The sequence below is a fragment of the Arachis ipaensis genome, chromosome B4 (assembly GCF_059453495.1).
Source record: "Arachis ipaensis isolate K30076 ecotype BB chromosome B4, ASM5945349v1, whole genome shotgun sequence".
Taxonomy (NCBI): Eukaryota; Viridiplantae; Streptophyta; class Magnoliopsida; order Fabales; family Fabaceae; genus Arachis; species Arachis ipaensis.
The window spans coordinates 127,341,708-127,358,378 of record NC_142439.1 but is presented as its reverse complement, the minus strand read 5'-3'; the positions used below and the strand labels follow the sequence as shown (position 1 = coordinate 127,358,378).

At 33.5% G+C, this 16,671-nt stretch overlaps 2 protein-coding genes across 4 annotated transcripts; both read right to left on the bottom strand.

Annotated features, from left to right (window-relative positions):
* Positions 1–1,228: 1,228 nt before the first annotated feature.
* LOC107639135 (LOB domain-containing protein 18-like) lies at positions 1,229–13,510 on the bottom strand. Its single transcript, XM_088485861.1, has 2 exons — positions 13,169–13,510; positions 1,229–1,910 (listed from the first exon to the last, which is right to left on the bottom strand). The coding sequence occupies exons 1-2, from the start codon at positions 13,190–13,192 to the stop codon at positions 1,482–1,484; spliced, it is 453 nt and encodes a 150-aa protein (XP_088341987.1). The 5' UTR covers positions 13,193–13,510; the 3' UTR covers positions 1,229–1,481.
* Positions 3,553–8,296, bottom strand: LOC107639134 (uncharacterized). Of its 3 annotated transcripts, none has more exons than XR_015881388.1 (4): positions 6,687–8,296; positions 6,463–6,615; positions 6,241–6,354; positions 3,553–3,803 (listed from the first exon to the last, which is right to left on the bottom strand). XR_015881388.1 is itself a non-coding variant. In XM_088485860.1 (3 exons), the coding sequence occupies exons 1-3, from the start codon at positions 7,307–7,309 to the stop codon at positions 6,318–6,320; spliced, it is 813 nt and encodes a 270-aa protein (XP_088341986.1). In that variant the 5' UTR covers positions 7,310–8,296; the 3' UTR covers positions 3,816–6,317. The 3 variants fall into 3 exon arrangements, 1 of the variants encoding a protein (XP_088341986.1); XR_015881389.1 differs by having other exon boundaries at positions 6,459–6,615; positions 6,687–8,295; XM_088485860.1 differs by lacking the exon at positions 3,553–3,803 and having other exon boundaries at positions 3,816–6,354.
* Positions 13,511–16,671: the final 3,161 nt, after the last annotated feature.

Below are 16,671 nucleotides of genomic sequence, written 5' to 3'. Positions count from 1 at the left end.
TCTTCTTCGCTGAGGAATAGATGAGGCTCTCTCTATCCTATTTTTTTTTTGTTTTTGTTGTTGTTGAATTTGAAAGAGAAGTTATTTGTTGTTGTTGTTGAATTTGAAAATTTTGAAATATGATATTATTGGTGGTGGTGACCATGGAGAGGGAAGTACGTAGTGGTGTGGTCGTTGATGTGATGCAATTAAAATAAAACAAAGAGGTATTTCTATCATTTAAAAATTATTGTGTTTAAAAACATAGTTTAATATTAAACATATCGTTAAAGACTATTTTGAACGAAAAAAAAAAGTTAGAAACAATTTTTATTTTTATTCCAAATTCTAGGAATCAAGCAGTATTTATTCTTATAAAATAAAATTGTACTAGATCAAATTATTAATATATTTTGTATTTATTTCGAACACACTTGTTGAAAATTCTGGCTCTGTGTTTCAACCAAGGTTCTCAAGATCGAATTATTAGTGTTTTCTTTTTATTTTCGTTGTAGTCACACATGTTAATATTATAATACTTTTTAGACTTAAGTTTTATTTGGTTGGAAGAAAATAAATAAATAAAAAAGAAATAAAGAGAAAAAATTAAGTAAATTTTTATTTTTCGATATATTTAGTTAATAAAAACATATTATAAAAGATAATTTTATTTTTATATTATAAAATATATTAAAAAAATAATATTAAAACAAAATTATATATATAACAAATTTTCTATCACTTTTTCATCTAACATAAAAGGAGATTAAAATACAGTTATTCTCACAATCTATTTTATATTATTTGCCTTTTCTTTTATAATTTTTATCTTAAATCAAATATTAAAAAAAATAATTTTTCTTCTTATTTTCTTTCCTCTTTTTCCTCCCTTCACTCTCTTTCTAAGTGTTTTATCCGTTTATGTTTATTAAATACTTTTGCTCTGTGTGTTGAATTTGTCATAAAAACAGGTTTATTTCTTTTGCTTATTATGTATGAATAAATGGAATAACGATTTCTTCTATGTTGATTTTGGGGGGCCATATTTTGTATCTAAAGTTGTATTCACATGGTAATGCAAATTTAAATATTAGCATCGGAAAAAAAGTTGGTAATCGTTTGTATAAGATAAACAAATTATTTTTTGAGTAAATTAATAATATAATATTTGTTAATATTAAATTTATATCTTCACTTAAAACATTTCAAAGCATTTTTATTTTAGTTTTCACTTAAAGAAAAATTAAAATTTTACCCCTTAAAAATATTTCACATCTGTATTAATAACTAATAAGTTCACTGCCCAGCATTTTTACAGAAAAAACTAAAGGAGGAAAGGCTAAGGATAATGATATACTATCGATACAGTAACTATGACTTTATTTTCTCAACGAAACATCCACCTAAGAAAACTCAAACATTCCTCCATAACTATCTATGATTAACGAGACGAAAATTAAAGATCAGTTGCTTAAAGTTCAAAGATGTAAATATGTTTTTGATCACTTAGAAGAACTAAGCGATGGAGCTGACATCGATGCAGCATTGGAACCAAAAGCCTGAGGTGGTGCTTGCAGAGGCACATGCCTATTGATGAGCTCACGTGCAACTGTTTGGAGATCAACACCACCACCAGCAGTTGGGCCTATTGGGCTGGCAACAGCCATGTATTGGCGTGGGTCCATCATGGCCCGTTGATACACAGCCCAAGATGCTTGGGCCGTTGCTGGATCAAAGTGGGAAGATAGATCAAAGGTGGTCGGCATTGATAAGGTGGCGGGGGCAACGCCCACAACCGTTGGTAAGTCCGCAACTGAGAAAACAGTTGATGTCGGCACTCCTTGCGTTGGAGGAATTGGTGGCGGTTGGCGTATCTCCATTGTAGCAAGATGATTTTGTAAGAATGAGAGTTCGGCTTGTAAAGCTAACACCTACAAAAAAAAAAAGAGAGATCAGAAAATGTCACAAATGAAAAATATTACATTGTTGACTAAGTGTTTAATGTTGTTTATATGAAAATTAGTCATGGAAGAAATAATACGACTAATTAAGAACATAATTCCAAATTCTCTTTACTTTAAGCAAAATAAATAAATAAATAAAATTCCTAATAAACAAAAAATTCACCACAATTTTACTATTTTCTTATTATAATTATATAATCTTTGATTTATACTATTTATTTCTCTCAAAATTTATCTCGGTAATACCTAAATAGCTACTCATTTTCGATTTATCCTATTATAAATTCCATCATGATCAATCAAATACTATTATGGTAGGCTGTTTCTAACTTTCTATCATGTTTATTTTAAATTTGCATATACTACCCATAGATTCTGTTTGATTAGTATATATATATGGAAACATAGACATTGAGACATAAATTAAGAAAACATAAATACAAAAGATATGTATACATATTTTATGTTTGGCAAAACAAATACATAAAACACACAAAATCTTAAAAAATTTATCATATCCTCATCTTCTATTTTTACTATCATCACTCAAACTTTTCAACTACCACTACCTATTTTTTTCTCCATCATTCATAATAAAAAATAAATCATCCAATCAAAAGATAAATAAATAATTAAACATCAACTCAAATTATTATTACCAACAAGATCTCTTTCGAAAATCATTTCAATAATTTTTTTTATTAAAAAATAAGGGAAATAGATAGAGATCTCTTTCAGTGCCACCTTATCCTTGTAAAATTCGGTCAAACCGTAATTAATTAAATAATAAATTAAATAGGAGCGAATATGGTTAGAAAATTTAGCAATCAAAATTTGATAATTTAAATATGATATGTGGACTCAGTGAATTTTTCTGAGTCGGAAAACATAGTTTTCTGAATAAAAATGCGCACTAGAAATTTGACCGGCAATACCGGCTGAGATCTATCCGGTACTACAGCTGAATAAATTAATTATAAGTGAATAAGGTTAGGAAATGAGAAATTATAATTTGGGAAGCTAGAAATATTTAAAATACGATTTAAAACTCTAATATTAAAGGTTTTGGCCCAAAGTTAGGCCAACGGACTAAAACAAGTGAATTGGGCCCAAGACCCAACATATATAAACATTAGTTATGAGCATTTCAACTCATTTACCCTAGAGAATGAGAGAGGGGGCGGATAGAGAGAAGAGAGAAAGAAAACCTAGCTTTCCAAACTTCAAATCACCATAACTTTCTCTCCAGAACTCCGATTGACGAGCCATTTGCGGCCCCGCGTCGCTCTTCTCATCCTCTACAATTCTATATAAGTTTTGTGGTAAGTATTCCACTGTCCTCTGCCCAGTTTTCATTTTTCTCTTTAAATTCGAATTTAATTTGGGTTTTGAGGAAATCTTGTGATTTTGGTTGTTTAGAAGTGCTCTAGTATGAGCCATGGGTGATCTTCATCACAAACTTCAGTGGGTTAAGGTAAGATGTAACACCCTAACTACCAAAGCTCACGCTTCCAGTTGCGCAACTCTGATAGCTCGGATATTACGACGACACTTATACTATTTACTACTAAAATATGAGCCTGTTTGAAACTTTAAACCGCAACACCGCTCCCAAAAATACTCTTGTTCGATAACATACTTCCATAAATACCATACAACTTACAACAACTCATAAAGAGTACATCCATATATATACAAATATATATATAAATAATATTACAAACATAATCCAATACAATCCCTATCCCTCTTACAGATTATATCAAGATAAAGGCGAGGGTACAAGAATAATAATCTAAAGCAATACAGAGCATCTCAACAACAACTAGATAAACTCTTCGTAACTTCTGCGCCCATATCCTGAAAGGGGAAAAATGTAGGGGGGTGAGAACATCATCCTCGAAAGGGTTCTCAGTAGAGGGTTTTTGGGAATTACTGTAATAGGATACGTGAAGATAACCGCACCAGTGATTCATAACCATCTTATGCCTCTTTTCAAAAACAACGGTTTACAATGAAAGTAAAGTCGGAAATATTTTCGGAAAGAAGAACCATTCAATTCTCAAAACTCAAGAGCCTTTCAAAACGGTTTATCTATGCGGAACCAAAATAGCCTTTCATAATTTTATTCCAAATCAGAAACACAAAACCGAAATCAACCATCAGTTCATCTCTTTCCAACCACGGCCCTAGGCCCAAACAATCCAACCAACAACCAATCACCACAATCCAACAGAGTCCCAGATGCAAACACAGATAGGAAGTTCAAGCACGAACAAACGGTTATTACAAGTAGAACAGTTAGCAATTAATCACATAGGCAAACCAAGTATAATATGCACACCCAACCAATGTCACACAAATGCATATGATGCATGCCTGTCCCTAGTGGCTGATGATATCATCTGTCGGTTATATAGCCAACTCGACACGTCCTGGTAGCTAACCATGGACAGAAACACCCTTCGCAGAGCAAGTAGGTTTGAGCTACAACCCCATTGCTACTACCCGCTCAACCCAGAGCCAGTGGAATAACCACTACTGCGGCTACTACCCAGGCGCATGTTTAAAAGCTCAACCTGGAGCGAGTGGAATCACCACTACTACCGCTACTACCCAGGCATCACAGTCTCTGACCTGGAGCAAGTGGGACGAACCACAACCCTTGCTACTACCCAGGTATCTCAAGCATATATTCATCCAGTCCCAACCATGGATCAACATCCATCTCAGCCATCCGGCTTAAATTCATAATTCATAATCAGCCATACGGCCCATAACTCATTCGGCAATCCGCCATAAATCAATATTATACACAGCCATTCCGACTCATAACAAAATGGCACCTCCACCATTCAACATCATCAAATTCATACATCGGCATTTAAGCCATAAATCACTTTTCTCAATTCATTCACTTTGAAATCAAGTTTCAACTCTTTTCAGCCTTGGCTTTAAAGATCTCATTTCTCAAATCATCTCAGGCTCATAAGCCAAATTTACTCAAAGTGAGTTCCCTTTTTAAAACAAAGCCACTCTCGGCATTCTCTTTCCAAAACTTTCGAAACCATGGAAAGTTAAAGATTCCTTTTGAAACATTCAAAACCACCCATCCAACAATGGGATTTTTGTAACAAAAGTTCCTTGGCAAAGTCTCAAGTCCTTAGGGGAGAATAGCATAACTCATCTCGCCAAATTCATTTTAAATCATTAAAACCTTGGCTTTCCGATTTGAGTAATAAAATAGGATCTAAGCCAAACCGAGTCACGTAATCATTTACTTCTTTCAAAGCCGTTTCCTTTACTTAAGCAAAACCAACTTCAACCCCCATGATAAATTCTAGAACATTTCAACTGTTCAAGGTTTGTTTTAGTCTTGCAAGAATTCAAAATTCAAGGAGTACTTAAAACCTTTCTCAAAACATTTCAAAATGAAACTTGTCAATAGATAGTCAGGTCTTTTCAAAATCATTAAAACTCTTTAATTGAAACCCCTAAGTCAAATTCAAAGGCATAAACCCTTTTCACATTCAAATAGCTTTAAAACACAAGTTTCATCTAAATAACTTTCTCCTGAAAGAGATACAATGCCTTTCTTAAGAAGAAAGACTAAATCACAATTTCCTCTTTAATAATTCATTTCAAAATTATGAATCATCCTTTTCTTGATAATTCAAATAAAATAGTAGAAGTCTTTAACTCATCATTTTCCAAACAACATTTCAATAAAGACTCGGATTTTATAGAAATTTCGGCAGCACCTCCCCTAAAACTTGGACTTTTGCCACCTGGTTCGGGTCCCAACTAAACCGTTTCTCATTCCTTTTCAACAGCTCAAAACCAGAAATCAATTCAAAAGCAAGCTAAATCCAACAGTCGCCTCAATGGCATACCCCAAGGAAACCATTTCAAAAATCAACTCAATATCAACCGATTTAACTCATTTATAAAGCTTTAAAGAATCGGTTCAGCAATAAATCATTTATCAAAACTAGAGCAATTAAAGCAACCCAGGCTGAATTTCAAGAGCATTCTATCTTTTACATCATCAAAATAATTGACTCAATCCAAACCAATCCTCAATGGATTAAACTCATTTCAAATATTTAAAGAATCAACTTCAAACATTACGTTTCACAAGCCACACAACAATTCAGCCAAATCAACATCCATAGTCATTCGAGTCAATCAATTGATACATAAGGCAGATACAATCACCAAATACACAATATCTCACATCAATACCCATATGTAATAATTCCAATAATAAACTATAGTTTTTGGAAAGCGCCCCTACCTCGAAATGCAAATCCATAACCCAAATGCCTCACAGGGTCCTTTCCGCCTCAACCCGAACCGACGGCAACCAAAACCTCAGCTCCCAGCCACTTTCACAATAACCATCGCAACACTATTCGCAACATATAATAATCAGGACTCGACCCCACGTTACTAAAATTCACATTCATTAACCAAACACAACGAAATACTAACGCGAGGTTTTCCGAAACATACTTACTGAAATGACAAAGGCAGCTGCGAACACCGAGCACGAAAGGCAAGCATGGATACACGACCCGATACTGAGGACTCAACGGCTGTTTTCGGCGGCGGAGGCAAGGTACGGCGACACCCAGCGGCCCTTCCTCCCTCCACGTGACTCAGATGACCACTGCAGCAACAAGACGTGACTATGGTATTCTTGAAGTTCAAAGGAAACAGAATCCATTAACAAGACCTTACCGGCAGTGTATTTCGGTGACGGTAAATGGCGTTTTCCGGCTGCCAGGCATGGCGGCACGACTGACTTCTCCTCCAAGAAAGGCTGTGACAGAACCAGAAACAGGGGAAAGGCTCACCGAATCAGTAAGGGTTCTAATGGCGGCTTTTTCCGACGGAGGAAGCGTTAGCTTCGCGCAGCACGGCGGTTCCAACGGAGGCGGCGCCGGCGACGCAAGCACGGTCGGGTGCGGTGGCTGGACTCCCAGCTCAGCCCCAGATCTCTCGCATCTGCTCTGCTCCCGAGCTCTCCCTCTCTGCTCTACCATAAATGACGGAGACTGTCTCGGTGGCAAAGGTGATGGCGGCACGGTGAGGACGACGGCGTTAGCACACGGCGGCGCAACGGGTCGTGCTCCTCGCGTCACTGACCCGCGCTTTCCTCCCTCAATGTCGCGCAGTTTCTCTCCTCTGGGATCCCTCGACAACGATGATTCCTTGGCGACGGCGCGGCTAGGAGTGATGGTGTGACGAACAGAGGCGGCGGCACGGCGTGCACGCGGTGGTGATGAAGGCTGGAAGGTGGGGTGAGGCTGGACGGCAACCCAGCAGTTGCGGCTCTGTCTCGCGCTCTCTCTTCCACCCATGACTTCGGTCCATGGCTTCCTCTCCTTCGACGGCGACACGACGGCGCGGCGGCAGTGATGCCCGCCGGCGCCGTCCTTCCTCTTCCTCTCTCCACTTCTCTGATCTCTTGTTTCCCTCCTCCCTTTCTTCGTTTCTTTCTTTCAGGGAGTCAAAGGAAACTTTGTGTGCTGTTGCTTTGGGGGGAAGGGTTTCGGCTGCTGAGGGCTAGGGAGCTAAGTGTGGGCAAAAAGGGAACCGGGTCGGTTAACGGGTTACTGGGTTAGGGTTTCCTTATTTTGAAAATTAGGGTTAGGGGTAATTTGGTAGTTTCGAATAAAATTGGGAATAATATAATAATTGAAACCCAAATTAAATCCAACACTAGAGGTATATAGAAAATACTACTTGCTCATCAATTTCACAAATTATTTTCAATAAAATGTCCAAATCTAAAAATTAGAAATAATATACTTAATTTCTTCATTTTCCAAAATAGCAGTAATAATATTTAAAATATTACTTATCTAATCCAAATCATATAAAATCCTTATTGTTTCATAACTATCAACCTTATACTTTAAATATAGAAAATAATCCAATAATTATAAAATTGGATAATAATCATAGCTTATCTCAAATCCAATAAATCAAAGCTTGCCTTAATTATCTTTAATAAAATAATCTCTGAAATTAAGACTATAAATAACTGTAGGATTTGAGACTTGATCATAATAAGACTTTTCAAAAGTTCTGGGTCTTACATAAGAAACCCTCCAACCCTTGTGATTTATCATTTTCATCACAAAAGATTTTAACAAATTAAAAAAAATAATGCAAATAACAATCAAATAGTGAAACAGAAATATTTTGCTAGTATTAAAATTTTCAAAGAAAAAGAGATTAACACTCACTACCCACCATTTCAGATTAAGAAAAGAAGTTCTAAGTCAAAATCTCAAGAAAAAAATGTCGTGCAAGCTACTAATTAAAGAATCAATGAGTATCAGAGAAAAAAATGTATAGTATATTCTATAATAATAATAATAATAATAATAATAATAATAATAATAAGTGGTTGAATAATAGTTTCTCATTTTTATATATAGTTTTTCAATTTGAACTAATCTAAACCTAATATATAGTTTTATATGTCAAGTGAATGTTAGTTTAATTTATGAGAAATTTAATTCAATAATCTTTTATAGAATATAAAATTCTTACTAGAGATTTAAGGATAAAATTATTATCTCATTCATCTTTTCTAATTTTCTGTCTTCAATTATCTTTATCTTTTTAAATTAATTGGTTCCAACCTTTTCAATCTTAAAAAAAATTCATGTTAGTATACGAAGGGGTTATTATATTTAATTTGTTTCAATTGTTAAAAATATTATTATAATAAGGTGAATGTTTGCCCAAAGAAAAATCATGAAAACTTATATAAAGATGATGCAATTATAGGTGTTGCCGTGTTGGTAATTAGAATCCTATGAATGGAGCTCATTCTGATGATCGGAGCCAACAACAACTGACGTAAATGAAAGCCAAAAAGAGAAAGAATAAATAGAATGCGAAGAATTTGGGTCAATAGAAGACAAAGAATCTAGATCAGTATTTACACATGGTGCCATTAATTCTATTAATGATAATTCTATTCCATAGAATATACTTAATGGAACCAACAGCTTTCACAAGATACAAAATCAGAATAATATCCCTAAATCAAAGGAAGAAAATCACGGGAGGTAAAACAGACTGAAAAGAAAGAAAATTATTCCATCATATTTGAGGTTTTAAATTTCATAAATGATGAGGAAGGAAAATAGTCTCAACCTAAAGAGGAATCGCAGTCCAAAATTAATATTCAATAGGTCAAGACTTCAAGAGCAAAATAGAAGAAAATTTAAAGAAATATTCTAACAAATTAAAAATAATAATGCAAATAACAATCAAAAAGTGAAACCGAAAAATTTTACTAGCATTAAAATTTTCAAAGGGAAAGAAGTTGACATTACCAAAGTACAATCACCATTTCAGATCAAGAAAGGAAGTTTTAAGTCAAAATTCCAAGAAAAAAAATGTCATGCTAGCTGCTAATAAGAAAACCAATGAGTATCAGAAAAAGAATGTGAAGAATACAAAGAATATTGGAGTTAGTTTAGTAGATTAAACCAAGAAATATACAAAAACAATCAGCATGATGGGATGTACATTCTAATGGATGGTAGTTTAGATAACCAAACTAAACTCATCCTTGCTAAAATGATGGGAAGGAGTCCTATGGCTCATTATATGATGAGGTCTCTAAAAGACAAACTTCCAAAACCAGAGAAAAATGACAAAGACGAGTGCACGAAAGACGAGAGCTGTTCTACCCATAAAGAAGAACCCTCAAGTAGGAAAGAGATGCAGATAGATTTGTCTACCAATATTATGGAAGCTTAACTACTTCGATTATGGATAGAGAATTTTTATCCATAGGATTCTCTTTATTTTATCTTTGCTATTATCAATATTTTCATTTGAAATTGTAGAGGGGTCTCGTCAAAAGTCTTTCACACTATTATTAAAGATCTCAGAGTTAAATATAACTTTAAGTTTTGTATCTTACTTGAAACTCACATTTTAGGGATTAAAGAGGAGAATATTATTAGAAAATTAGGCTTTGACTCTTGAAGTATTAGTGAGGCAGAAGGTTTTTCAGGAGAAATTTGGTGTCTATGGATAAAAGATTCATGGAATATCAGGACCCTCGTTATGTATAAATAGTTTATTCATATGGCAATACAGTGAAAAAGTCAAATCCCTTGAAATTTTACAGCGATTTATGGTATCCCCCAAGTGAAAAATAGAAATTTGTTATGGAACAATATTGAAGAGATTTATCTCAACATCAATGGCTCTTGGTGCTTGAGAGGCGATTTTAACTCTATCATTTCTCTTAATAATTTGGGGGATTCTCATAATCTCTCTCAAGATACTCATAAGTTTGTTAATTGTTTAAATTGTTATGAATTAAAAGATTTAGACTTTTCAGGTCTTCCTTTTACCTGACAATGCTATGAAAAAATAGTAAAAGGAGACTTGATTATTTTTTAAGTAATTTTGAGTTTGAAAATAGATTCTTAGATGTTGGAATTAGACATCTTCCTAAATTAAAATCTAATCACTTTCCTATTTTGCTAGATTTTAGAGCTACTACTAGCAACTAAGTGGAAAGACCTTTTAGATTTTTAGCCCCTTGGTTCCTTCATAAATAATTTAACAACTTGGTGAAAAATAATTGGGATAAAAACAATAACTTCCTACAGAACATTGTCAACTTTATCAATAATATTAAAATGTGAAATAAAGAGATCATCAGAAATATCTTTAAAAAGAAGAAGCAGATCCTGAAAAGATTAGAAGGGATCAATACAGAGCTATCTTTAAGCCAAAATTTCTTTCTTGAAGACCTTCAAAAAGAGCTTTGGAAAGATCATGAGTTTATTGCTATCCAAGAAGAGATGCATTGGCAACAGATGTCCCAATGTAATATCATCAACTTCGGGAATAGGAATACGAAATATTTTCATCAAAAAATCAATAGAAAACACGAGGAATAGAGTCATGGAAGTCAAGTCTAAAGATAGGGCTTGGGTGGATGATATAGATATGCTTAAAGATTAAGGAGTTGGTTTCTTTAAAAATCTCTATACTAATGACGTTATTATATCTATTTTTTTTTTTGTTTAAGAAATATTTTCTAGACTAAGGGAGAATGACTATATTAAAATTGGAAAAGAAGTGCGTGTTTATTAGGGGTGTTCGCGGTGCGGTTTGGTTTGGTTTTTGAGGAAAAAGTCATCCGATCCGATCGTCTAATTAAACTGCGGTTCGGTTTGGTTCGGTTTTTTATCAAGGCCATCCGAACCAAACCAAACCAATTAAAATCGGTTTGATTTGGTTCGGTTTGTTTGATTTTTTCAATCAATTCAGAAAAAAAATACTACCATACTATTTCACAAAGTCATAACATTGAAATCGACAAACACAAATACACAATAGCTAACAAAGTCTAGATCTAATAAAATTTAACGACAAAAGAAATTCAAATACGACAATTAAAGAAGTTTAATAGTTCAACAGTCAACACAACTGAAAATTAAAAAAAATGTCATTAAAAGATAGCAAAGTTATGGTGTCTTCTCTAACAAAACAGCTAAACTTCTTAATACAAACCAACCTGAAATAAAAAAAATAGTTACATAATAAGAACAACGACAACAACAACAACAACAACAACAACAACAACAACAACAACAACAACAACAACAACAACAACAACAACAACAACAACAATAATAATAATAATAATAATAATAATAATAATAATAATAGTTATGCATCTATTCTCTACTCTAAAGTTGAATTGGCATTGGTGCTCTATATGAGAGTGAGGGTACAAGTCCAATATCTATAACTCCAGTGACATTATAATATACATATACCAGAATGACCAAAATTCAAAAGTACCAGTGCCAATAAAATTAATCTTAGGAAACAGCTACATGAAATGAAACCATGGTGATAGTAGTATATATGCATCATGCAATGAAATAATGAGGAATACGTTCGATAAAATTATGATAATTAATTAAGCACCGCAAGACATCACTATGTGACTGGAACTTTATATCCCCAGAGTATATTTCTGCAATTTTATCTATGTTCATACCATGAAGAAAATAAGCAATAATGTATACATTTGTTCACATTATGGAAGAAGAAAAATGAAACAATTATGGAAGTGGAGGATATGGCTAAGCAAAGAGCAAGAGGAAAGTGGTCAAGACAGCCCAAAAAGCTATTCTTGCAACAAAAGTAGGAAGGTGAGAATTATGTTGGAGCAATTCAAGTACAAAATATGTAGTTGGGGCATAAATTTTTATTTTCTTTCAATAGACATACCTTTTAATCCTAAACTCTTCATTTTCAACTACAAAGAATATAAATCAAACTCTTCTTCACTATTTTGTTGTGCAATAGTTTCATGATGAGAAGATGCTTATATAAAAAGGGCCAATTGAATTATGAGTTATGATACACTAAGAAGCCTTCATTTCTGTTATAATTTTACTCAAAAGACATGCCTCAGAGTTCCCTTTTTGTTATCATGAGTCAATAACCAACAATAACAAATTAACAAGAATAAACTGAACATAAACTGAACAATAAACTGATCTCAATAAAATGAACAATAAATCAATAATTAGCAAACGACAATTTATCAAGAATAAACTGAACAAAACCTGAACAATAAACTGATAACCCTAAACTGAACAATAAATCAGCAAGACCAAATTACCAACAATAAACTGAATAGATGGTAAACAGCAATACCAACAATAACCCTAAATTGAATAAACTGAACAATAACCAGCAATACCAACAATGCATCAGTAAACAGCAACCAGCAAGGAAGCAAGCAGGACATTTCCATTTTCCAATATAATGAACCATTAAACAACAATAAAATGAACCATTAAACAGCAACGCAGTAAGCAGCCAAGCAGGACATTTCCAATATATTGAACCATTAAACAACAATAAAATAAACCACTAAACAGCAACCAGCAAGGCAGCAAGCAGGACATTTTCAATATATTGAACCATTAAACAACAATAAAATGAACCATTAAACAGCAAGCCACTGAGCCAGCAATAGCAAGTAGCAACAAATCAACAATGCATTTGTCTGTAAGTATTAACGTGGAAAAAAAAGGCTATAAATCAACAAAACTTAGCAAGAAATAAACAAATCAACAGCAAGCGCCAAGTAGCAACAAATCAACACTAATGAACAGAATTACCAGTAAACAGCAAATGGTAAACATTACCTGAATCGGTGGCTCGGGCTCCATATTGACTTGGGAGGAAGGCTGAGTGGGAGACTGGGAGGTGCTGCCGTGCTGGGCTGAACTGAGGGGTTAGGGTGGTGGCGTCTCTGTGCTGGGCTGAACTGATGGGTTAGGGTGGCGGCGTGATGGGATCTCTGCTCTGTCGGCGTCTTCGCGAAGAGGAAGGCTTCGTGTTGGCCTAATGTGCGACGGGCCGAAGGCTTCGCAGGTGTGGCTGGGTGCGCAGGTGTGGAGTTTTGTAGAAGAGAGGGCGATGAGCACTGAGGTAGGTTAGGGATTGGGGATTTGGGGGTTAGGGTCAGACGCTCACACTCACGTAGTTTCGTTTGGGGGTGGGGGTCTGGGGGTGGGTTAGTAATGTTTAGGGTTTTTTCCTAATCGGTTCGGTTCGGTTCGGTTAGGGTTTTCAAAGTCAAAACCGAAAACTGAACCGAACCGCACAAAAAACAGCAAAACAAGTTTTTTTTCGGTTTTTTCGGTTTTCAGTTAATTCGGTTTTCAATTTTTTCGGTTCGGTTCGTCGGTTTAGTTTGGTCCGGATTGGTTTTGAACACCCCTAGTGTTTATGACTAAATTGTAAACAACAGCCTTTAATATGGGAAGCTGGAAAGCTCCTACGAATGCTGGGTTGTCGGCTAAATTTTACCAACAATTTTGGTGTTTTAGGACCCGAATAGCATTGATACGGTTAACCAAACTCTTATTTAGAAAATACACTCTCCTAAAAATTTTAGTCATTTTAGGTCTATTAGTCTTTGGAATGTTTGTTACAAAATCATTACTCAAATTATTGCTGATCATTTAAAATATTTTATGCCTAGTACCATATCCAACACTCAATCTAATTTTGTGACTTACAGGATAAGTGCAAATAACATTCTTATAGCACAAAAGTTTATTAACTCCATGAGGAATAAGAAGGTTGAAAAAGGTTTTATAGCTATCAAAATTGACCTAGAAAAAGCATATGATAGAGTTTGTTGAAAGTGGCTCACTTTTTTTTTTGTCTTCCCTCTCTTCAATATAAAATGACAAAAGTTTAATTAGAATCATATCTGATGATGAGCTATGATAACTAGAGAGTTTATTTTCAATTCAATATGCAGTTTTCTTCTCTTAATTTAGGTAATTTAATATAAGAATAATTTTACTATGAAAAATTGTGTATGAAAGTTGCATATGAGAGTATAATAATAATAATAATAATAATAATAATAATAATAATAATAATAATAATAATAATAATAATAATAATAATAATAAGCGGTTGAATAATAGTTTTTCATTCTTATAATTTTTCAATTTGAATTAATCTGATCCTAATATATCGCTTTACATGTCAAGTGGATGTTAGTTTAATTTATGAGAGATTTATTCAATAATTTTTTGTAAAATATAAAATTCTTACCAGTATATAATTATTATTATCTCATTCATCTTTTCTAATTTTCTGTCTTCAATTATCTTTATCTTTTTAAATCAATTGGTTCAACCTTCTCAGTCTTGAAAAAAGAATTCATGTTAGTATATGAGGGGGTTATATCTAATTTGTTTCAATTGCTGAAAATATGATTATAATAAGGTGAATGTTTGCCTAAAGAAAAATCATGAAAACTTATATAAAGAGGATGCGATTATAGGTATTGGTAATTAGAATCCTATGAATGAAGCCAATAACAACTGACGTAAATGAAGGCCAAAAAAAGAAAGAATAAATAGAATGCGAGGAATTTGGATCAATAGAAGATAAAGAATCTAGATCAGCATTCACACATGGTGCCATTAATTCTATTAATGATAATTCTATTCCATAGAATATGCTTAATGGCATCAGCAGCTTTCACAAGACGTAAAATCAGAATAATATCCCTGAATCAAAGGAAGAAAATCAGGAGAGGTAAAACAGACTGAAAAGAAAGAAAATTATTCCATCATATTTGAGATTTTAAATGTCATAAATGATGAGGAAGGAAAACAGTCTCAGCCTAAAGAGGAATCACAGTCCAAAGTTAATATTCAACAGGTCAAGACTTCAAGAGCAAAAAAGAAGGAAATCTAAAAAAATATTCTAACAAATTAAAAATAATAATGCAAATAACAATCAAAATGTGAAACCGAAAAATTTTACTAGCATTAAAATTTTCAAAGAGAAAGAAGTTGACATTACCAAAGTACAATCACTATTTCAGATCAAAGAAGGAAGTTTTAAGTCAAAATTCCAAGAAAAAAATGTCATGCCAGCTGCTAATTAAAAAACCAATGAGTATCAGGAAAAAAAATGTGAAGAATACAAAGAATATTGAAGTTAGTTTAGCAAATTAAACCAAGAAATATACAAAAACAACCAGCATGATGGGATGTACATTCTAATGGATGGCAGTTTAGATAACCAAACTAAACTCATCATTGCTAAAATGATGGGAAGGGGTCCTATGACTCATTATATGAGGTCTCTACAAGACAAACTTCTAGAACTAGAGAAAAACAATCAAGACGAGTGCACGAAAGACGAGAGCTGCTCTACCCAAAAAGAAGAACCCTCAAGTAAGAAAGAGATGCAGATAGATTTGTCTACTAATATTATGGAATCTTGACTGCTTCGATTATGGATAGAGAATTTTTATCCTTAGGATTCTCTTTATTTTATGTTTGCTATTATGAATATTTTTATTTGAAATTGTAGAAGGGCCTCGTCAAAAGTCTTTCACACTATTATTAAAGATCTCAGAGTTAAATATAACTTTAAGTTTTGTATCTTACTTGAAACTCACATTTTAGGGATTAAAGTGGAGAATGTTATTAGAAAATTAGGCTTTGACTCTTGAAGTATTTGTGAGGCAGAAGGTTTTTTAGGAGAAATTTGGTGTCTATGGATAAAAGATTCATGGAATATCGGGACCCTCGTTATGTATAAATAGTTTATTCATATGGCAATAAAGTGAAAAAGTCAAATCCCTTGAAATTTTTACAGCGATTTATAGCCTCCCCCAAGTGGGAAATATATAGAAATTTGTTATGGAACAACATTGAAGAGATTTATCTCAACATCATTGGGTCTTGGTGCTTGAGAGGCGATTTTAACTCTATCCTTTCTCTTAATAATTTGGGGGATTCTCATAATCTCTCTCAAGATACTCAAAAGTTTGTTAATTGTTTAAATTGCTATAAATTAAAAGATTTAGACTTTTTAGGTCTTCCTTTTACCTGACAGTGCTACGAAAAAATAGTAAAAGGAGACTTGATTGTTTTTTAAGTAATTTTGAATTTGCAAATAGATTCTTAGATGTTGGAATTAGACATCTTCCTAAATTAAAATTGATCATCTTCCTATTTTGCTAGATTTTAGAGCTACTACTAACAACTAAGTGAAAAGACCTTTTAGATTTTTAGCTCCTTGGTTCCTTCACAAAGAATTTAACAACCTGGTGAAAAATAGTTGGGATAAAAACAATAACTTCTTATAGAACATTGTCAACTTTATC